At 47.3% G+C, this 23,853-nt stretch overlaps 1 protein-coding gene across 15 annotated transcripts in view; it reads right to left on the bottom strand.

Annotated features, from left to right (window-relative positions):
• Positions 1–23,853, bottom strand: part of PPFIBP2 (PPFIA binding protein 2) — a 145,713-nt gene that overhangs the window by 104,081 nt on the left and 17,779 nt on the right. For 7 of the 15 annotated variants that reach the window (XM_057748917.1, XM_057748908.1, XM_057748906.1 and 4 more), the window contains exon 2: positions 9,333–9,431. In XM_057748917.1, the coding sequence (XP_057604900.1) occupies positions 9,333–9,396 (64 nt within the window). In that variant the 5' untranslated portion in view covers positions 9,397–9,431. The other 8 variants (XM_057748903.1, XM_057748913.1, XM_057748912.1 and 5 more) reach the window with 4 other exon arrangements.

Raw genomic sequence — 23,853 nt, forward strand, 5'->3', positions numbered from 1 at the left:
AGGTCAAGCAGACCCCCCAAAAAATAAAAATAAAAAATAAAGTGATGAAATATCAAAACAGCAAAAGACATATAAAGAACTATGCCCCAAACAACTAGGGATGGCACACCATATTCAAGCACATATAAAACATGTTTTCAGAGCTGACCATAGACTAGGCCATACAGGAAATCTCAACAAAAATCAAGAGCTGTTCTTATGGGTACTATTCCAGTCTCCATATTTCTATGGGAGGGGAGAGTGGCTTCCACCTGCCTCCCTTCACTCAATTTTCCCTCTGTGGAGGAATGTGTCTTCTGACGACAGAACTGAAAGATGGAATTCTCTCTGGAGCTGCCCATTCCTGTATGCAAGCATTATCTTCCGAGGAAGTTTTCTGAGACCAGCTCTGCCGCAGCAAGGTGGAAGTCTGTAGTTTGGGATTAAGTTCAGTTTGGGATATGTGTATAGGATGAGTGGATTCAAGATCCTGATGGTGGCTTCAGGTCAAGCTAACTTTCCTAATCAGTAAAGCTAATGATAAAGCTGATACTTTGATCTCTTTCTGTCTGACTCCTTTGTCTGTTCCTTAACTGGAACAAAACTAAGGAGGGGAATAAAGGGATATTATTCTTTTTTAAATTTTTTATTGAAGTATAGTTGATTTTCAACATTGTAAGGGATGTTACTTATTGACCTTTATGGTAGACAGAATAATGACCCTCCCAAAGATGTCCACATCCTCATCCCTGGAAACTATGAATGTGTTTGTTGCCTAATATGCCAAAAGGGACTTTACAGATGTGATTAAGAATCATGAGACAGAGATATTATCCTGGAGTTTTAATCACATGAGCTCTTAAATCAGAAAAGGGAGACATAAGAATGGGTCAGAGAGATGTAATATGAGGACTAACCCTCCATTGCTGGCTTTAAAGATGGAGGAAGGGGCTGTGAGCCAAGGAAGGGTACAGCATTATAGCTGCAATAGGGCAGGTGGTGACAGGCTAGTTGTGCTCAGAAAAATCCCAAAGGACACCCCAAAATTCAAAAACACGCATATGTACACTTTTTAAAGCAAATGAACTGGAGGAAATTTTCAGAGCTTGATACCTCAGGAAAAAGAAAGCATTTGAGCTGGTGTTTGCCCTGTAGGCCAATTCCCTGGTGGCCTATTGCCTAGGCTTGAATGGGCCACTTGAGGACAGGAAACAAAGCTTAGGGCCTGAGCAAAGGGAGAGGTCAGATGGGAGACCTCTACATAAAGCCAGGATGCAAAAGGGCAATACCCTTAGTCTATCAACTAGAAAAAAATCACCCCACAGAAGGCAACTTGGCCTTGATTCTGGAATAAGACCACACGTAAACAATTCAATGTTCAAACATTAAAAGAGGGGTGAGGGAAGTACAGAAAGACTGGGACAAGTAGAAATCAAAAAATCAGATAGTTGATAAACAAACGGGACTTAATGAAACTTATAACCTTTCAAATGGCAAAGGAAACCATAAACAAAATGAAAAGACAACCTATGGAACAGGAGAAAATATTTGCAAATGATGCTACCAACAACAGATTAATTTCCAAAATGTAAAAGCAGCTCATACAACTTAGTAACAAAAAACCAAACAACACAATCAAAAAGTGGGCAAAAGACCTAAGTAGACATTTCTCCAAAGAAAACATACAGATGGCCAACAGGCACATGAAAAGATGCTCAATATCACCACTAATTATTAGAAAAATACAAATCAAAACTATGATGAGGTATCACCTCACACCAGTCAGAATGGCCCTCACCAAAAAGTCTACAAATAATAAATGCTGGAGAGGGTGTGCAGAAAAGGGAACCCTCCTGCACTGTTGGTGGTAATGTAAATTGGTACATCTACTATGGAGAACTGTATGGAGGTTCCTTAAAAATTTAAAAATAGAGTTACCATATGATCTAGCAATCCTGCTACTGGGCATCTACCTGGAAAAGATGAAAACTCTAACTCAAAAAGATACATGCACCCCAATGTTCATAGCAGCACTATTTACAGTAGCCAAGACGTGGAAGCAATCTGTGTCCATCAACAGATAAATGGATAAAGAAGATGTATGTATGTATGTATAGTGGAATATCACCTAGCCATAAGAAATGAAATGATGCCATTTGCAGCAACATGGATGGACCTCGAGATAATCATACTAAGTGAAGTAAGTCAGAGAAAGAAGATATCACATGATATCACTTATATGTGGAATCTAAAATAATGATACAAATGAACTTATTTACAAAACAGACTCACAGACATAAAGAACAAATTCATGGTTACCAAAGGGGAAAGAGGGGGGAGGGATAAACCAGGAGATTGGGATTAAGATACATACTATTGTATATAAAATAAACAACACTGATCTACTGTATATCACAGGTAACTATATTCAATATCTTGTAATAACCTATAATGGAAAAGAATGTGAAAAAGAATATACATATGTCTGAATCACTTTGCTGTATATCAGAAACTAACACAATATTGTAAATCAACACTACTACAATAAAAAAATAAAAAAACACAGCTTCAAAATACAAGGCAAAATATCTACAAGTATACAGAGACAAAAACACATCATCTAGTAGAATACTTTTAATATGTATTTCTCAGAAACTGATAAGATCAAGCAGACCAAAAAAACAAAAACAAAAACAGTATCGACAGAGAAGATTCGAACAAGTTGGATGCAACGGACAAATACAGAACATTGCACCTAATAACTGGAAAATGCACAGGCCTTGCAGGCACACGTGAAACATTAACGAAAACTGACAATGTTCCAGTCAAGGCTACAAAGCAAGTATCAATAAATTTCAGAGTAGGTATCAGAAACCACTTTAACCACAATGCAATTAAGTTAGCAGTCAATTTCAAATACGTGGTATTATATATTACTGGTTGACTTAAGTTGAACAGATACATTTAAGTAGAGCAGAAAATGATAAACCATAAGAACAGATATTCAAATAAGTTAAATATGTATATGTATTAAGCATAGATTCGTAATGCCTATATATCTATATATACTGTGATGGTTAATTGTATGTGTTCACTTGGCTAGGCCATGGTACACAGATATTTAGTCAAACATTATTCTAGTTGTTTCTGTGAAGGTATTTGTTCAATGAGATTAACATTTGAATCAATAGACTTTGACCAAAGCAGACTGCCTTCCATAATGTGGGTGGGCCTCACCCAATCAGTGGAAGATCTTTATAGAAAAAGACTGACCTCTCTGGAAGAAGTGGGGATCTGCCAGCAGATGGCCTTCGGATCTGAGCTGCAACACTGGTGCTTCCCTGGACCTCCAGCTGCTGGATTACCCTGAAGATTTCAGACTTGCCAGCTTTCACATTCATATGAGCCAATTCCTTAAAATAAATCTCCCTCTCTTTCACTCCATCTCTCTCTCTGTATACATACACATACACACACACACACACACACACACACACACACACACACACACCCTATTGGTTCTGTTTCCCTGAAGAACCTGGGCTAACACACATACACATTTATCTAATTACAGAATAAATAATATACACCCCTCCATGGTGGCTGATCAGCAAAAACAAGTCAATTCTTTGAAAACAGTTATTAAAAAAAGATTGTCCCTGAGAAGACTGATCAAAAAATAAAGAGAAGGCACAAATAAGCAATACTAGGAATAAAAACATATACATCAAGTGTAGCAGATTTTAAAAAGATAAAATACAGTAGGCAACCATATGATAACAAAATGGAAAACATTGGTAAAATACACAAATATCTGGAAAAATATAACGTGCCAAAACTCATTCGAGAAAAAATTAAAACCTGATCGTCCCTAGCCATTAAAAAAAAAGACAATCTTCCAATGAGAAAATACAAGGTCCAGATGGTTTTGCAGGTCAGTTCCTATCATTATAACTATAAGCGAGTGTTTAAGGAACAAATGATAACTCCAACTTTACTCACACTCTTTCAGAGAATAGAAAATGAGGCTACAGAGTCATAAAAGAGTGAGAGGTGGACTCTGCCAGCAAGGGCAAAAAAAAACAGAATGATGGGTGTTGAATAGGGCTTGCAGCCCCACTGTGGGCCATTCTGACCTCTTTACACAAAAGGCAGTCTTTGACATCTCAGCCCACTAGACACCTCCAAAATTCTGCCCTGACTCTCCTTGGGTCAATGTCACAGTAGAGGACTCTCAACCTGAGTGCTGAATGGGAAACAGGTGGCTTTGTTACTGATGACTGCTCCACGCTGATTGGCCTTGGAGAGGGTGCGGACAAGACCAAGACCAACTGTTCAGAGCTTGGACTCAATCATCAGACTTTAATGCCATCAGACTGAAATCATTCATGGCCAAAATGAATAAATGAAGTTGATCAGAACTTTCTCTGCCCCCACACAATCTTTAAAAAAAAAAAAAAAAGCAGACAATAATCAGAGTTGGCAGAAAAGCCCGGACAGAGCAAACTCTTTGTTTAAGTTTTATAAAACAGATTCCTTCTAACTATTCCTCATCGATGTGTATAGCTCACAGATAGCCACACAAGTAACCTCTTGCCACAGCAAAGAGGAATAAGTGGTCCTCTGTGTCCTGACCAGGGGTTCTCTGGTCCTAATACAGACACAGCCTCACAGAGGAGCCGCTGACTCCGTTAGCCCACAGATGAAGCCCTATGCAAGATTAGCGTATGCGGCAGTTGCTCTGGGCCACCCAGAGGCATGTAATTAAGCAGTATAGTATTCAATTTCGATCATCAACAGTGTAATTCAATTATGGTGTTATTTGTAAGCCGAATCACAGGGACTAATCAGAAGGAAGACCAGATCAAAGGTTAACATCATACTGTAACTTACAACAATGGTCTTTTGTATTAGAAACAAATCATTTTGACAAGGATCCTGGGTTTTTTAAAAGTCACCTCTTCCCAACTTTCTGGCATAAAATTCTCGGGTTCTAATTAAGTATAATCACACCCAGGATGCACCCATTCAAGTTTCAAAAATTCAACTTTGCAAGGACTTTCACTTCATATTTCTGCTTCATTTCCTACTTCTGTTTAGAAGGCATTTCTTGTTCTCATACTTCCAGAGCAGATGAATGCCTGGAGATGATGAGGGTCACCCTGTGTGGCTTTACAGGGGAAAACTTGGCACTTGTGTATCAGGATGTCCTCGGAGTATTCCTGGCCTGGTTGCTTCTACGAGTGATAATCTTTTGCACTGTTTGCACTTTTTACATTGACTGGAGGAAGGGGGCACCTTTTTTTTGCATTAAAGGCTTAATTACATAAACATCCATATCACATGCCCTAAGTATACTCTTTTTGGAAACTCTTTTGGAAAGAGTTTTGGAAAGTAAAGAGTACCCTGTCATATTATAAAGTGATTAATAAAGGGAAAGTCCTTGTTATATAGTGTTATGACTATTAATAATCATTATTGAAGTGACTGTGTCCATTTTAGTAGGAATCCATGTTGCTTCTGCATAAACGCTTGCTACTTGGGGCACGCAGGAAGCCCATAAAAATTTCTTCCACTGAAATAAGTGTAATTGTGTTTTCATAAAGAGAGAGAATACAGTCCTTGGGCACTTGGTTGAGTACTTTAACACATGCAAAAGCAACTGAGTGTTGGAAGTGTTGGCAGCACTATTTGACATCCTTTGACTGCAAATTAATGAGCGAATAGAAATTAAAAAAAGAACAATTTAAACTTTAACACAAAAACGTCACTTGTGCAGGATCCGTGTATCATGGTGTGGTGCCACAGTCTCCAAACTCTTTCAGCTGCTCCACCCTTAAGCAAAGGAGCCCTCACTTGGAAGTCAAATGTGTAAGAGAAGAGAGCAAAGCCACTGTGGCCAAGACACGGGGCAGGGGCGTGGGAGGGGTCAAGAACAGGACTGGACCCTCCTCCCAATTAACTCTCTCCTCCTGTCGACAGCCCCACAGAACCCCAGGGCTCAGCTACACTTCGCCATAAAACCAACCTGGTAATGAAAGGAGCCCGGAAGAGACTCAGATGGCCCTGAACTCAAAGCTTAGTTCTGCCATTTACCAGCATCATAGCTTGGGTGGCAAAAATAACGTCAATACTAATATCAACAAAACAAACAGTACCTTAGACCAACTGAGCACTTACTAAACGCCAGGCACAGTTCTAAGTGTCTTCTTTGCCTTAATTTAATCCTCCTGATAATATGAGATGGCTACTATTATCGCCACTGTTTTATATATGAGGAAACTGAGGCTCAGAGGGATTAAGCAATTTGCCCAAAGATCCCACAGCCAGTGGTAAGTGGCTGAGCTGGGATTCAATCCCCCACAGTCTAACTCTGCAGTCTACGTTAATTAACCACAAAACTCTCTAAGCTCTTTGGCCCAATTTGGCCCAGCCAACTTGAAAATGAGGATGGTTTTAATACTCTTGAGGCAAAGTACCCCACACAAAAGCATTCAATAATTATCATTCTTTTCATCACAAATGGCATAGAACATATGCCCTCCAGACACTCACTAATAACCTCAGTATTGAATAATCTGCCAAACAGCTCCTGTCAAATGTCTGTGTGAGCCAATTACTACTTAAGAGATGGCTCACAGGACGTGCCAACCACTGAGGCTTCAAGAAAATTAGTGATTTATTATTCCAAAAGAATCAGCCAAACAAAGGCACAAGTAGAGAAAATAATCAATGAAGTTCAGCATGCAGCCAGATAAAGGACAGGTACAGAAACCAGCAACTGCCTCCTAGTCAATGAAAAGGGGAGCTTCTTCACAAAAGTAAATAAAATACATGTGATAATATCTATTAAACACCTCTTCTGTGTTGCACGGGAGATGCCGCGACAAAGCCTCTGTTGTCAGAGAGCTTACATTCTGGCGCAGGAGGCAGATGATAAAGAGGAGGATATGAACGTAATGGGTCAGATGGGGATAAGTGCAATAAAGAAATAAAAACAGGATACAAGGACGGGGCTGATGTGGGGATGCTATATTAGAGGGCAGCAGGGAAGGCCTCAGACACGGTGACATTTCAATAGAGATCTGACCTGAGTGTACTTGGCGGAGAACATTCCAACAGAGGGGACAGCAAGCACTAAGGCCCTGAGACACAAGCCAGGTGAAAAGTGCAGGAGGTGCAGCCGCAAAAGCAGCCAAAGGCCAAATCATATACAGCATTACTCGTTATGATGGGGACTTCAGATTTTTATCCTGAGGTGGGAAGCCATTGAAGAGCTGTGGGCAGAGTGATGTGATCTGATTACTCTGCTGCTCTGCGGAAGCTAGTATACAAGCGGGCAAGAGCAGAGACCACGCAGAGACTATACGTTAATCTTGTAGACCCCAGGCAAGTCTAGGGGGCATGCACAAGACTTAGACAATGAAAACTACGAAACACAAATGGATGAAATAGGGCCTGAGTAAATTAGAATTCCACTGTGTCCCTAGAGAAGACTCAGCATGGTAAAGATTTTTTGTCCCTCATTAATTTATCAAGAGCTAATATTTTATAGTGCTTACTATATAGTGCTTACACATCTAAGTGCAGCAACCTTCTTAGGTGGGTTCTATTATTATCTCCATTTTAATATGAGGCACGGATCTTGCAGGTAGCTTGATGCAGAACTAGGATTTGAACCAAGCAATCTGGCTACAGGTGTTCCTCCGACCAACCCGCAAAGAATGCCTTGGGTCGTCTTAGACCACCTCTCTGCAAAACTCTCGTGTCTGTTCCAGAGAAGCCCAGGGAACCCTCCCAAAAGGAGCCTGCCAGCATGGAGGCCTAAGGAAACAGGAGGAGAGAGCACGTAGTGCTGCAAGGGAAGAAGGACAGGTGTCCCAGGTTCTACACAACCCACACCAGGGACCACCCTCCACACCCACCGCAGATCCCTGACCAAGGCAGGGCCCCGAGGACCTAGACATGTAGTCCTCTCTCACAGACAGAGGGGATCTTGCCAGAGGCTTTGTCATTTCGGGAATGCCTGTGTGGAGAAATCAGGAGGCAGGAGGAGGAACTGACCCCACACAAGTCTGCCTTTTTTAGCAGGTGTCCTATTCATGCATCCCAGCCATCCAAGAGCTCTGCACACCTCCAGCGGCTCTCAGAGTCTCTTCCTTGCCCCTTGGCTGGGGGCTTGGCAGTGTTGACAACCTGAGCCAGTCTGACAGTCTGACCCTGTGGCTCCGACCTCAATGCACAGGAGGCCCCAGAAGCTTCCAGAAGAGACACTGAAAGGACTGCTAGGAAACCCACACTCTTGACCATGTCCTTCCAGTAGGGCTTCAGGGACCCTAACCTCGAGCAGGAAATCCCAATCTCTGGAGCCTTGGAAAAGAGGGATGTTAGTCATGGCCTCCCAAGGACCCTTCTACCCACTGAGAAATTAAAGGCCTGACAGATGACAGAGAGAACACGTCCACCATCCCAGGTGCAAACACCCAGAGCCCTCACTGTGTCAGGTGCATCTGCAGGAGGGAAGGAAAGGCAAGGGGGCAATGCCTGTGCCCTGCACACACCCTGGGCTCTAGCAACACTCAACCATCCTCCTGCAGCCATAGCTCCACACAACGAGGAGCAAAGTCCCGCAGAAACACACCCAAGCAGCAAATAAGGCCACTGACCTGTATCTTTCTTTCCTGTAAGAAGGGGCCTGCGGGGAAAGATTTCCAATGACAGGCTTATTCTAACCAATACGGCCTTCGGTTGCCCCCGACAGGAGTTCATCAGCCTGAGCAGCCCACTGGCTCTCCTTTCCAATCAACCAGTTTTGCTGGGATCTCTTCTAGAGAATGTTCCTAACCGGCTAATGCAAACATGAAGCCAAACAGCTGCGCTGGATAAAAACCAATATGGCATAAGGAACATTCTTCAGGTGATTGCGTGAACCAATACAAAACTGCCTCCTGACTCTCAAACATACTGGAGACCAGGCGGGGAAGGGAGCAGACACCAGTGCTAGGCGGCAAAGTCTGCGAGCTTGCAGGTTTCAGCTCAACTGTAATAAGCCATGATGTGCTCTGAACACTTTACAATAAAATCAATCTCACTGTTGCAGCCAGGATCCAAACTGCGACACAGTTATACACATGCTAATATACGGCGCACCTGTAGTCTCAACAGAGACCTAGACTCACACCAGATATTAGAGAGTCTGAGCTTGCACTGTTAAAAAAGAGACGGCACACACAGTAAAATAAAAGAAACCCAACAGGGGCCTTCTCTCTGCACCCAAAAGAAAAGTCCAATGAGAGGAAATGGTTTCTCAGTGTGGAGGATGAGCCGTCGGTCGCCAGGACCCCTGACCTCACCTGCAATGATCCCGTCCATCTGCTCCAGGGCAGCTTCCAGCGCGTGACTCGCATCAGAAGCCATGAGTCCTCTTCCTGCTTAGCCTCCTCCTTCTCCTACTGAAAGTTCAAATACAGAACAAAGGAAAAAATTACAAAGAGTTCCATGTTACGTATCCAAGACCGCCAAGCCCCTCATTCGACCATCGCAACCGCACTCTCATAGGAATCCTAATAGCCCACGTGTGGTTTCTGCCGTCTCCATGGCCTCACCCTCCCGACACGAGTGCTCTCCCTCCATGAATCTGTAGCATGTGATCCCACTTGCCTGTATCATGGAAAGGCATTAGGGCTCTCCAGAGCCACCTGCAGCAGTGTGTCAGCAACTGCCCCTCCTACCATCATTACAGTCCCGGCTCCAGAAGCTACAGCCACCCCTGGAGCTCAAGGCTCCCCTAGGATTAGGGAAAGCACACAGCTAGTGAGGACTCCATGGGGACGTGTCCTGCAGCCATGGGTTGCAGCAGGCATTAGTGGTCTTATATTTGCGTTTGCCTCACACCTACAATGCTCTCGTTGGGCAGGTGTGACCCAGGCTGCGTGGCCTCAACGGCCACTTTCACTTCTCAAGTGGGCCAACGGGCCCTGTGTAGGAAGGCTGCAGGTGCACTGTCGTAGGGAGAGTACTGTCCCTGGAGCCAGGAGTGCTATCTCTTACCATTTTAGTTCTACTCCATCCACCACCATTCGAAGTGCAGAATCCCATCTTCTCAGGGCTGGAGAATTTCTCCAAAAATACACAGTCTAGCCACTCCCCTGATTCTGAGTCTCGCCGTCTAATGGTAGAGGTGGCAATTGGTTCCATCTCCAGACAACTCTGCCTCTTTGAAAGATCTTTAAGCTAAACTGTCTTCTTGCAGCCTCTTTTTATTTTTCTTGCTTCCCATTCCCTTTCCCTGGGTGGCAGGGAGAGACTTATGACAGCACTTGCAATCCTAAGAAGAGATTTAGCTCACGTCTGTGAACTGCAGGCAGGTGTTATCGTTTGCTTGCTCATTCAGCAAAGCCCATGCATGGGCCCAACGGGCATAAGTGCTGCAGAGAACAGAGGCAGGGCTCCTGGACCCAAGGGTGGCACAGGTAAGAAAACAGGAGGTCCTGTTGCTCATTTTCCCCATAAAGTTAGATCTTCAGAGTGAAGAGAGGAATGTGAGCAACCACAGTAAAGTGGCTCTGGAGGTGGTGTGGATAAGGATGTCAGGACCACAAAGAACCACACTGGACGGCACCAGGAAGGAACAGTTAAATATCCTGGGTTCAAAGCCAGCTCTGCCATTTACTGTGTGATCTCTGAACCTCAGTATCCTCACCTGTAAAACTGGGATGATAACAGCACCTAACTCACAGGGCTGATGTCATGGTTAAATGAGTAAGTAATATTTCATGGAAAATGCATGTCGTGCATGTAGCAAGGGCTCAATAAACATTACCCTTTTTTTTTTTTTTTTAAAGTGAGGAGATAATCTCAGGAGGTATTTGTGCCAGAACAGCTCACTGGATGAGGGACTTTAAACTAAAATGGGGTAGATTCAGGGAGAGAGGACCCAGGTAAGTCCAAGAGGCTGGTCCTTTGGAGGAGGCAGGCACGGCAAGGAAAGATAAGCAGCTATGCGTGTAGAGGGGGAGGGCCATGACTCACAGGTGCAAAGGCCAAGAAATGGTCAGAAATGGGCACTGAGCCTCAGCAGTGCGAGAACCATTGCACAATCAGCTCAGGGGAGTGAGAACGGGAGCTTGCGGAGGGGGTGAAGCCTCACTGGCACCTGGGGCTGTGGCAGGAGCCAGGCAGGGGTGCAACAAGGAGCAGCTCAGGCTACAGAACAAATGCGGGCGCAGATCTCAGGGTCTGAATGAAAGAGAGCCTGGGGAGGTTGGTGAGAGAAGAGGCAGCAGGAAAAGGGGAGGTAGCTGAAGCAGCGCAAGATTCAGCACATTCACACCCGCTCAGCCATACGGGATATTAAAGTCTAAAACACGTCCTTCCCTCTGAGGATTTCCCAACTGCTCCCAGCAAAAAATCCAAAGCCCATACTGTGACCTACGGAAGCAGCTCAGCAGGATCCAGCCCCACCAACCCCTCAGTGCTCGTGCTTCTGCAGCCCCAGTCCCTGTCCACTCCCCCAGTACCCTAAGCCCCTTCTCCTCTTCCACAAGTTTGTACCTGCTGTCCCTCTCCCCTGAGCTCACTTCCCCAGCTCTCTGCAAAGCTGATCAACCCTCATCCTTCAGGGCTCAGCTCTGAAGTCTCTTCTCAGAGACGCCTTCCTTGCATGCCCACGTCTAAAGCGGCCCCAAAGAACCTCATCCATCTACATTTCCTCGCTAACTGGCCTTGCTAACCCTCTCCATGGAGGCAGGAGGACCCGTCTGCTTTGCTCACCCCAACGTGCCCAGTGTGTAGCAGAGTGACTGGCACAAGGAAGTTTATGAGTAAACACCTGTGATGGATCCATGCAGCCAGCATTGCCTGAACCCTGCTGTGCGGGGCACTGGGGGGACATCGATAAACCAGACCTGATCCCTGCTCCCATGGACCATGCAGTCTAGTGGAGAAGACAGAAGTATGAACAAATAATTATGACGCAGCATGAGGTATGCTGATAGGGGCGGGGATGCAGTTTCCCTGGGCCTTAAAGGATGGGTAGGACCTTTCTCAGCAGATAAGGGCGATTCCAGGCTGAGGGGGCAGTGCGTGAAAGCCAGGAAAGCATGTAAAGACAGGACGTAGTTGGCAAATGTCAAAATGGTTGACGAGACTATACAGGAGCACCCAGCTGCTCACCATGAGTCAAAACCCTCCACGGAATTCACATAAGCGTGACAAGGGCAATTAATGAGAGGAGCTTGGGACTCACACCCACGGCATCAGGGATCTGGACAGCCAAGCTCAGCAACTCAAGTGGCCTCAGATGTAAACTTGATAGAGATTTTTAAAAAGAAAGATCTCATATTTCAGAAGACTAGCTCCATGGGGGCCTCAGTACCAGGGTGAAAGGTAAGAGGGAAGTTAGAAGGTGCAGAGCCCAGAGGGCCTAGCTAGGTCCCCCTGCAACAGAAGGGCCATAAAAGACGACCCATGGCGCTCTGCCCGAGGATGAGTTTGCACTTGGCAGGTAGCAAGTTGGGTGGACCCGTGGGAGCTGGTGAGAAGTGGAACATGAGTCAAAGGTGTATCATCTTTACGGCCCAGGACCTGGGCTGGTAAGATTGGGAGCGCTCAGCAGCCAGAACCTGCTTTGGGCGGCTGATGAGCTCAGTTCCGGCTCTGAGGTGATGGCAGGATGCAGGGAGAATGGGCTCTGCCAGCCTCTGATGCAGAGCGGCTGTGAAGGGTCGGTGGTGTGGGGCACGGGGGGCACCACTGAAGGGCCAAATATGCCATCGGGCCGCGGCCTCCAGGCCCGTCTGTGAGTATGGACACTGATTGCAACAGGGAAGCCACGATTCCATTCGCCAACCATTCCCATTCTGGCTGCTACAGCCATCTTCTTCCCTCATCAGGTTGGAGCTCCCCATCAGTAACACACCCTGGGATGATCCCTGCTCTCACGGAACCGAGGGTTTCAGAGGCAAACGTGTCATCTGGCTGCACTCAGTGTCTGTTCACCCCCACAGCGACACAGCACCTCCCTTGGGAGCCTGGGTTCATCCGGGATGTGGGCTTAAGTGCACAAAGCACCAGAAGCTGCGTGGGAGGAGGACCCCTGCAGAGAAGCAAGCTGAAGAGGCCAGAGGGTGCATCTGGAAGAGGCAGTAACCCAAGGGCTGGGAAAGAGAGCAGGATCCAGGGCAAACTCCAAAGGGGTCCACAAAAGGCACGGTGGCCTCTAAGCACGTGATGGGGAGTGGAAGTGAAACCATGCTCTCCACCCATGAGAGGGGAGCTGCGGCAGCCACCCAGGCTGGACAGCAGAGGAACTGACAGTGTGCCCTGGGGATTCGAAGGAGGGGCACCCCACCAGCCCAGGAAGGAGAGGAGAGGCAGGGGATGACACAGTGCTCTCAACACGCTCCGTCCAGTGACCGTTGTTATTTTGGCCAAAAGCGGTTTTCATTCTCTGCGGACACTTGGACTATTGACAGAGCCCTGCATTTGACCCTGAGGAGCAGGCAGGCTTCTCATACCAAACTGGCTCACCCAGAGCTACAAAGATAAGGTAGAGAAAGTTGTTTAAGAAAAGGTGTAGTTCATTCCTCATGCATCCTTCCCCTCCCCCACAGGCCTCTCCAGATGCTGTCACCTGCCTACCTGTGATGGTGCCTGACGTTGGGCTCCCCCTAACACAGGGCTTCACCTTCCTCTTTGCTACCAGCCAAGAAGAAAACAACCCTGCAGCTGTGAGACCAGCCAATGAGGAAGGAAGAGCCATGTTTTAGAATGACCGTGTCTGTGAGAGGTGTCAGAGTCAAGTGATTTGTACCACACAGAGGCTAGTCTGGCACTTTGAACTCAAATGGGGGCAGGGTTAGGTGAAGTTCAGCAAGTGAACCACAATTTGCTGCCCATCACCTGGTGGACTCTACGGCAGTAGCTTAGATACAGTATTAACTACCTCCATACTCAGCAAAGGAGAATCAGAAGTAGGCAGGAATGGCTAAGATAGATAATTGGGCAAGTAAATCTTAATTTGTCCCATCCCTGCTGAAATGCCAGCTTCCATTCCATTTTATAAACCACTTTTCTCCCAGTAAAAGTGGTTAGGGATGCAAGTGTTTTGGGCAGGCTCGGACTGTCCTGGATGGAGGAGGGAATCAGGAACAGATCTGGAGTCCCTGGTACCCTCCAGGGTCTCTTGTGCCGGGGCTATGCCCTAACTCCTCACAGCTGCAGCCAGGCAGGTGCCAACATCCCTGCTTGGAAAGCAAGACCTGGGGAGGGAGCCCTCAGCCAAGAACTTACTACCACCAAACTCAGATTCATCTCAGACCTCTCCTGGCCCCACATGGCCAACAGATGGTAAAGAAGTACCACCACGTCACAAAAAACCAAAGACTTTCCCCACAAATGTACTGGTCACCCATAAACCACAGGGGCTCGCTCTTCAAATGGTTATTTAAAGGAATACCTGTTTTTATCCCTAAGCTGGGCAGATGGTCTCTTAAAAGGATATAGGAAACTTATCTCTTTGGGGTAATAGAGCAAGAAGCCATTTTCAGCATTAAAAAAATAATAAGACATGTAAAGAAAACTGATGGCAGTGCCTACATTCTCAATCACATTCCATATCAACCAATATTAACTTTGTTTTTAAAGGACAAGTAAGAAAGAACATAGAGTTTATAGCCAGACAGTCTTGAATTGAAACTTGGGCTGCATAATGGCTGTGGGTCTTTAAACAGATTACTTAATCTCTCTGAGCCTCAACTGTCTCATCTATAAAATCAGTATAAAACCAATCTCATTCAGGGAGAAAGTAAACAAGAAATAGAGCTCAGATAAATACAGAAGACTGAAGTCAAACATCTAATTTAGCTACCCACTGAAACAATAGTAGACGAATTTATTCTGAAAGACATAAACCCACAAGGACATGGAGAATGTGATGAGACATAAGGGAGATGCCGGGGTGACAGCTATGCAGAAAAGGGCAGTTGGTCCGTGTTGGAGGGCTTCCAAAGCCTCTGGGAGAGATTTCTTCAGTAACATGAAATTAAGAGAGCACCTGACACATCTGAACATTTTAAGAGATTTATATAGTTGGTGAAGAATTTGTTTAATTCCATGATAAAATAACAAACCAAGCAAATGACAAAAGCACTGTGAGGAAACCAAAAAGTAAAAATAATCTTAGTCCTTACAATGAAACACTGCATACGTTCAGATTTAACAGAAATTGCACTGGCAGGATGGAGCGGGATGGAAAAGTCCTCGTGAGTAGTGGGAGCAAGACTGGATAAAGAGTTGACTTCTCACCTTCTAGGGTGGGAGCTCAGAAGTCACTAGATAATCACAACTGAAAAAAAATAATAAAGTAGCAGAACAAGCATTTTTCTAGTGATATAGATAAAAACACTAAAAGAGTGAAGTGGCTGCATCTGAAGAAGAACAGTGGGAGTGGGTAGACGGGGAGATAGCTACTTTAACAAATCATATACAATTATTTGAGCCTTAAAATTGTGCAGATATATAAGTAGCAATAAAAATAAAAACAACCAAAAATTAAAAGAGATAATATGTGTGGTGTGCCTGGCACAGAGTTGAGATTTGATTAATGTGCGCTCCTTTCTCTCGTAGCTACTGTATATCATGCAGGTGTCTCTTAGCTACCTGCTGAGAGTTTATCCAACATTATCTCACTTAATCCCTGTGTGCCACTTAGGAATTACTCTCCCCCTTTACATACGAGCAAACAGATCAAGCAACGTGCCTGAGGATGTGCACTGTTTTTCCTCCCTCCCTTCCACTGTTCCTCTGAGACAGGAACAGAGTGGAAGGTTGTGAGCACAGGAGGGTCTAACTTACCTTTTAAAAGGATCATTTTCGCTGCTGCTTGGGGTGGGGGAGGTGGGGGCGGGGGTGGGGGGGTGCCGCAGGATGAGATAAAGGTAGCTTGATCCAGAATGATTGGGGTAGATGTTCTAATCCTTAATATATGTTGAGGGCAAAGGCAGTAAGCTCTACTGATAGACTGGGCACGGGCATGAGAGAACCGGGTGAAACATAACCCCAAGGCTTTTGCTCTGAGCCTCTGGGAGAGCAGGGGCAGGGAGCTGCAGGAGCAACGGTGGCGGGGTCAGTGGATAAAATCAGGAGATTGGTTTTGGAAACATTCAGTTTAAGATGCCCAGGGACACCTAGAGTAGGCATTTGGAAATTCAAGTCTGAGATTCAGCGAGAAACCTGGGCTGGAGACATTCTGGGAGCTGTTTGCATAAAGGTGGTATTTAAAACAACTGCATGAAGTAACTTAAGCAGTGTAAGACCAAAAAAATAAAGAGGCCCCAGGACTCTGAAACACTCCAACGTGGAGTCAGGGAGGAGAACCAACGAAAGAGACTGAGGAGGAACAGCCAGGAAAGAACTGAGACAGGGGAATGAAAAAAACCAAGTGAAAGGTTCAGTGGAGGACAAAATCAGGGGAGCCAAGTGCTGCTGAGTCAGACCAGAGGCTGTCTTCTCTCCAAAGGCTCGCTGGGGGTGATCTCACCTACTCCGCAGCCTCACCTGCCCCTGCATTAGCTCATCCTCGACTACAAGAGCCTGAGTGGTTGCCCTGCCTCCTGGCAGCCTCTGCATTCGCCCTGTACTGAAGGCTCACCAGCTCAGTGCTCCTCAAACCTGGGCATTTGCCAGAATCACCTGGAGAGCTAATGGAGCAAGGGCTCAGGCCCATCTAAGGCGAAGAGGGCCAGGTGATTCTGAGACTGACAGAAGTTGAACCACTGATGGAATGCAAACACAGCTCCCAACCAGGCACCCTTCTGCTTGGTGGCAAGTCTCGGGGGCTCACCACCAGCCAAGGTAGAATTATGCTTCCTACCATGCCGACCCAACCTTCTCAGTTGCAACTCTAACTCCCATCATACCCCTTGGCAAACTTCTGCTCCATCCCAACCAAATGTCTTATCATCAGCGGACAGATTCTAGGTGCTAATTGCCTGAACCAGTGGCTTTCCTGCTTTTATGCCCAGGTCAGCAGTCTTCGCTGCTAACTTTCCATCTTCTCTTCCAGCCAGTTCTTCCAGAAAACCATGTGTATGGTCAGGCCACTCAAGATGGCTGTTCTCTTGTTCTCTGCATATCCCCTGACCGACCAGGGCATGCTTCACCCACATCTTAAGCACATGACTGACCTTCCTAGGTACTTGCCCCAGGTCCCAGCTAATGACAGCTTATCAAAGGGGTGGTGAGAGGTGTGCCCCTCTGTTGGTTTCCCTGGTAACTAATGAGCCCACCTGACATCAATTCCCCCCATAATAGTAACCTTCCCTTTCCCTGGGAGTCAAGACTGCCACTCTGTCCTGCCTGCTGTCTGCTGCACACGGTGGGGTGTTGCTTCAGGACCTTGCTTCAGATATGTAAGCTCCCACATCCATTAAACCATTGATGTCTCTGTTGTTGACTCTGCACTATTTCTTCGGTCTTGAAGCTGGGCAAGTACAGGCCTTGCAGGCCTGTGGGGTGAAGCCCAACACCATACTTGACCCTGCTCACCTAAATGTGATCTCCCCATCTCTTGGATCTTGCAGGAAGAGGATGAGAGCAGCTGTGTACAGCCATCTCCCCTGCAAGCCTTCCAGGTGACTGGACCCCTGAGAGCATCCCCCCTTCTGTAAGCCCTAAAGAAACTTTTAATTACTGATCAAACAGTGGGGAAGCTAAAGCCTCCCTCTCCATGTCCTCACATGCAGTGGGCCCCAACAGACGGTCTTCCCCAAACTACTCCCCATCCCACCTCAGTGATGCTACCACAGTCACCAAGCCAGAAACCCGGGGGTCATCCCTGGCCTTCCCTTCGCTCACCCACATCCAGTTGGTCACCATGTCCAGTAAAGTCTCCTTACTTGCCCCCTCTTAGCTCTGTCCCCTCGTCTTCATCTGCCCGGCTTCAGGCCACATCCTCTCCCATCAGAATGGCTGCAATGGCTTCCTGGCTGGTTTTCCTGCAGCCTCACCTCCACCCCACCCTCCCGTCCTATGCATTGCTGCCAGGAGCATGGGTCTATTTCACAAATCTAACCATAGCACCTCAGTGCTTCTACAACTTTTCACCTGCTTCCTGTTACCCAGGAAACCACCCAGAGAGGAAGTTAAGGACCCAAGAGACAGTCAAGAGCATGCGCTCTATAGCCAGGCTTCTGTTTGGACCCACGTTCTTCCCATCAAGGGCTATACCCTTGGACAAGTTCCCTAACATCACTGAGCTTTATGTCTCTAGTTATAAAATGTGGGTGAAAATATACACGTTGTGGCATTGTGGGCATTCCATGAGATAATGCATGTGGAAGTCCTTTGCACATAACTGGGTGAGAGTTCACAACCACAGCAGTTATGATGCCATACCTGGGCCCGCCCTGAGCACCAACCATTAGACACAACAGCCAATCCATTTTTACCCCACTGGTTTTACTCTAAGGCTCCCTCAGGATGCAGCGTTTTAGGCCAAGATCCCCACCCCACCTGCTCCATTCCTTCTCCTCTTTCAAGGCCCAATTCCAGCATCATGATTCCAGGGACCTTCTCCTTCCGCCAGATGGAAGTGACTGCCCAGACTCGGTCCATGCTCATGACAGACTCCCTCACAGAACTCTCTAGAGCACTGGCCACTCCAAGTGTGGGCTCCTCTGTCTGAGTGGTCTCTCCTCCAGGGCAGGGCCATGTCTCCTGGGTTCAGGACCTGGCACAGAGCAGGTGGTCAGCTCATGTTTGTTGGGTGGATGAACAGAACCACACAACTGCCTGAGAGAGGCAGCTGGAGGCTGACCAGAGGCAAAATTGCTTTCCGTCTGTGGATCAGTGAGACAAGTTATCTGCTTCCAAAGTACAACAGGACAGGGACAGGGCAGACATTCCCATTCCAGAAGGGAGAAAATGGAAGAACTAAAGGTCACTGCTCTTAACTGGAAGCTGAGAGGATCCCACATGTGGCAGGCAAGTCTGCAAGTCTGCATATGGGGCCCTGATGCCTGACTGAGGTCTTTGTCCCCACAGGGATGGGCCTGACGGTGCAGAAAAGCAGCACACCTGGCCTCAGGGCCATGGCAGGGCCCACAGACACCGACACTGTATCAGGACCAAAGGACAAGGCCACGGGCATTAACTTTGCATCAGGACAGAGGAGCCAGAGACAGACATCCTGTCACGATGAAGAGGAGTCAGAGCAGGGCAGAGGGACCAGGATGCTGAGAAAGCTGCTGTCAGAGTTGGTGACCACCTTTCGTGAATATCTGAGTCTAATAAAAGTGAAGAGGTGGTGCCTTGATTTTGAAAAACTGCACAGGAGAAAATAAAAGAATGCCACTTAAGGTGAACAAACATGCTTAACTTGTCCCCGTCTAATCACAGTATCAGTAACTTCTAATAACAAGCATGTGTTTAAAGCTTTTGGCTCCAGCAATGTTTTTCACGCGTAAGGGTTCTCATTCCCACCTAAACAGCCCAGATCAGGCTGTTCTGATTAGTGAGCCAGTTAAGCTGAGCCCAGTGGGTGCCAAGATCCGTCAGGATCACTGCAGGGCCCTAAGCTTAGGTGCTGGCTGGTGACTGGGGATGAATGCAATGTTTCTTGCTGAGCGTCTTTTTCCCGCTGTACCAGGTTGGTGAGCTGCGTGCACTGGGCATTCCCAGCCACTCCCTGCTGGGTGAGTTCCAAAAGATCCCTAAGAACATTTGTGCTGGAGCCAGGCTCTGCCGAACCACTGGAAGGAGTCCTTTTGCTTTCTGGCCCTTCTATTTAAAGCCCAGCCCAGCTCCTGTCACACGTGGCTGCTCCTCCAGCAGCCTCCTTTGGCACATCTGAACCCAGATGCTTCCATTTAAGCACTTACCCAAAAAGCACTCTTCTCACCAAACCACAGACCTTTAAACAGGGCTCCATGATCCCAAACAGCTCTTCCACCAACTTGTGATAGGCGACTCAGTCCCAAAGCTGAACATCGTTCTCTATAGACTGCAGTATGCACCAGGTACTGAACCTCACCTCCAGGCACCATGAGCTGGACTCCTCTCGGCTTAGCCGTTCCCCAAGAGGCAACCTCCCTCTTCCTTGAAATGGCAGGCTTCTTCAGAGAAACACCACCCCAGAGATATGAGCAAGAGACACGAGCAAGAGACACCTCAAGCCCAGCCCACAAGGAGGAGCACAGGGTCTGGCCGGGAAAGGGGTGTGAGAGAGTGTGAGGCTGCCATGCTCACACCCAAACAGCACAGCTGACCGTCCAGGCTGCAGGGACCAGGAGAGCGCATGTCAAGTTTCCTTCAAAGCCTTTGCTTAAGATTTTTCAACACCTGCTTCACCTTCCTGACTTTTCTCACCTCTTTTCTGCTCTTGACATTCTGCCCCCAAGCTGGTCTTTTTGCCCAATTCAAGGATTTATTATTGTGGTAAAGAGACCACAACAATCTCAGTGGCCAAGACCATGGGCCTTAAAATAGAGCTGCCAAGGAATAGTTTGGGCATATCTCAAAAGACAATGGAGGGACTTGGTGGCAAAGTGGTTAAGAATCTGCCTGCTAATGCAGGGGACACGGGTTCGAGCCCTGGTCCGGGAAGATCCCACATGCCTCGGAGCCGCTAAGCCTGCAAGCCACAACTACTGAGCCCACATGCCACAGCTACTGAAGCCTGCATGCTCTAGCGCCCGTGCTCTGCAACAAGAGAAGCCACTGCAATGAGAAGCCCGCGCACCGCAATGAAGAGTAGCCCCTGCTCACCACAACTAGAGAAAGCCCGTGTGCAGCAGTGAAGACCCAACACAGCTAAAAATAAATAAATAAACAAACAAATTCTTTTTTTTAAAAAAGACAGTGGATACAGGTGCTCCAACAAGGAGAGGGATTTGGAGGGGGAGTGGGAAGCAAGCAGGAATCTGTGCCTTTGGGAAGAGGCAGGTGGGGAGCCAGACAGTGTCCAGGGGTCACAGCATCACCAGGTCCCACATAGTTTGCCTCTCAACACTGTGCTTAAGACAAGTATATCCGTGTCCTCACTGCGGTGAGGCTCACTGCAGCTGCCCAGAGAACCTGGGATGGAAGGTTCTTTTCCTTCCTTCTGAGAGTCTCAGAACAAGTCGGTCTGAGGAGCAAAGATAAATGAGAGTGCCCCCTTCGAAGCTGGAATGTGAAGGACCAGGCCAGACAACAAATATTCATCCACTGGAAGATGTAGCTGGGATCTGGTGGCCTGCGCCAGCCCCGTGGCTGGCCAGCCACAGTCCATCCAATGATGGCAGCTTGCTCCACGCCTGTGCAGTTTTCACCTGTCTGTAAAAGCCAGCTGCCTGGAAATTCACAGAGGGTTTCCTTCCTCCCTCTTACAGAGGCAGCAGCCCCTGTAAAAAGACTTTGTCTTATATCTCATTTAATCTTCCTGGTAATAAAGTATCCTGTGAGGGATATAGTACAATTATCAGCCCCATGTACAAAAAAGGCAACTGAGACACAAAGATATTAAGAGAATGTCAAGGTCACGTGGCTGCCCAAGTTTTCCCGTCTATCACCTGAGTCCGCACCTGCTCTCCCCACCACACTGCCCTGTCCTGCAGATTTGCTCAATGCAGTAAAGAGCCAGGAGATGATGTAGCTGGCTTTCATGTCCAAACCAAAAGAGCTCAAGACACCTGGGGCCATGGGACTCTCTGCTAAGTGCTGCTCTGTGTTTCTTCATGGGGACTCTGCCTGCTGCACCCCTTCACTCTGTTACAAGACAGTATCTGACCTGAAAAAAGGTACACAGAGCAGAAAACAATTCTCATAAAAATGTGTGACCTACAAAAATCAATGTATTTTTTTTTTAACAAATACTATTTGCCCCCTATCATCTGTAAAACCCTGTATTAGATGCTACGAGGGAAAAAATGAATTTAAGACACATTATTTATCTACCAAGGCCCCAAAGTCTTTCATCTCATCCATGTTGATTAGACTGTGAAGGTTGCATGTAGAATTTGGGTCTTTATCTGGGATCCAGGAGCCAAGGCCAACACTTTGGCTTTTGCCAGCTTAGACTTCAGAGATTCATAAATTAATGGTCTAATTTTAAAGCAGCCACGGTATTCCTTTATGAGAAGAAAAGCATCATTTCCCTGAAATTCCCATCCTCTCTAAAATTAAGTTCAGATGGCAATTAACTGCGAATGTCAATTCTCCGATGTGACTAGCTCGACGGGCAAGTAACTTGGAAAACATCACGTGGAGGTTAGTTTCAAAGACAGGCTGAGTTTCAAAAATCAGCGATTCCCTGAGCATCTTATGGACAATGAGGTTTACCTCGTCACCCATTCATTCAAGTCGATGAACAACATCCAAGGGGAAGCTCTCCGGTGCCTGGCACCATGGAGGTCCTGGGGATTCCCAGGGAGAAAGACACACACAGGGCAACAACACAGCAGAAGGTGTGCTCCTGGGAGAGGGAAGCTCCCACACACTCAGGGCACAGCAGCAGCAGGAGGAAGGAGAGATCAATGCAGTGTGGGCAATCCTAGAAGGCTTAATGGAGGAAGTGCGATTTCTCCAGGTGGGCAGCACGCATTAATGCAAATGCATTGCAAGAGGAGTAAAGAACATACCCCAAGGTATGGGGAGGGGTGGGGTGGGCACATAGCTCTGTGTGGCCAGAGAACAGGGAAAGAGTGGTAGCAAATGAGGCTGGGTCCAGCTTGTGAAGGGCCTCTCACAGTATCTCACCCCTAGAACTTGGCCTTTATCCATCAGGCAAGGGGAACCACTGAAGGGAGCTGCCTGGAAGCTGCCCATTCTTCTCCAGCAATAATGCAGAAGCAAGCAAGGACCTGGGGGAAGGATCGTTCTCAGAGGAGCTCACAGGGCTCTCTGGATGCCCCCTCCCTGAGTATAACCAGGCTACGGCAGCCTGTTCCCCTCGGCATCCCCCCACCCCCGCCACCTCAAGAACCCGCTAACACCCTCCCCCACTTCTCTGACTCACTTTCCCCTTTCACCACCCCAACATTCTGGACAGTGCAGATGGAGGTCTCTCTACTCCAGGCCCCCTCAGCAGTCAGCATACAAAATCATCCCCTGAAATTCTGCCTGCCTTTCTCGTACCACCTCCCCAGCTCACACTGAACCTGCTCCCACGCTCACTGCCTCCCAGGCAGGGGGAGAGTCAGGGCAAGTCGTGACCATGGAGGCAGAGTGAGCTGGGTAGCAGGTCTCTTCTTCCTTCTGCTTGCAGATCTGAAACAATGCATACAGCTCCATGAGAAACTCGAGCACCAGGATCTTTAACCTCACGCTTCCTTCCTCTCAGACTCCTCCTCAGCAAACGACCATGCATCTTTCTTTGATGAGAAACAGAATCCCTCAGTTCCCTCTCCACCTCAAACCTCCCCTCCGCCCTTTGATACCCTAATCTATCATCACTGAGGCCGAACCTCCCAATTATTCCCTCTCTAGGCAGAATCCGCACCTCTCCCCCTCTTCCGCCTGTTGCTCTCAACCCCCACAAACATCAAAGCCTCTGCTACCCTAAAACACGTCCTCTGGCCCCGCATCCCCCAGCTACCATTTCATGCTCCTCCTCTGCTTCGTTGCCAAAGGGCTCACCTCCCATTCTCTCTGACACCCACCTCGATGAGATTTCCACTTACATGCCTGGTGTGTTCTCTCATCCATTGAGCTATTTCAGTTCTTATTGCCTCAAGAGGCAACACGTGTAGGGTGAGGTTTGAAGTGCAAGCTGGGGACTTCCCTGGTGGTGCAGTGGTTACAAATCCACCTGCCAATGCAGGGGACATGGATTCGAGCCCTGGTCGGGGAAGATCCCACATGCCTCGGAGCAACTAAGCCCGTGTGGCACAATTA

Source organism: Hippopotamus amphibius, chromosome 9 (genome assembly GCF_030028045.1).
Source record: "Hippopotamus amphibius kiboko isolate mHipAmp2 chromosome 9, mHipAmp2.hap2, whole genome shotgun sequence".
Classification (NCBI taxonomy): Eukaryota; Metazoa; Chordata; class Mammalia; order Artiodactyla; family Hippopotamidae; genus Hippopotamus; species Hippopotamus amphibius.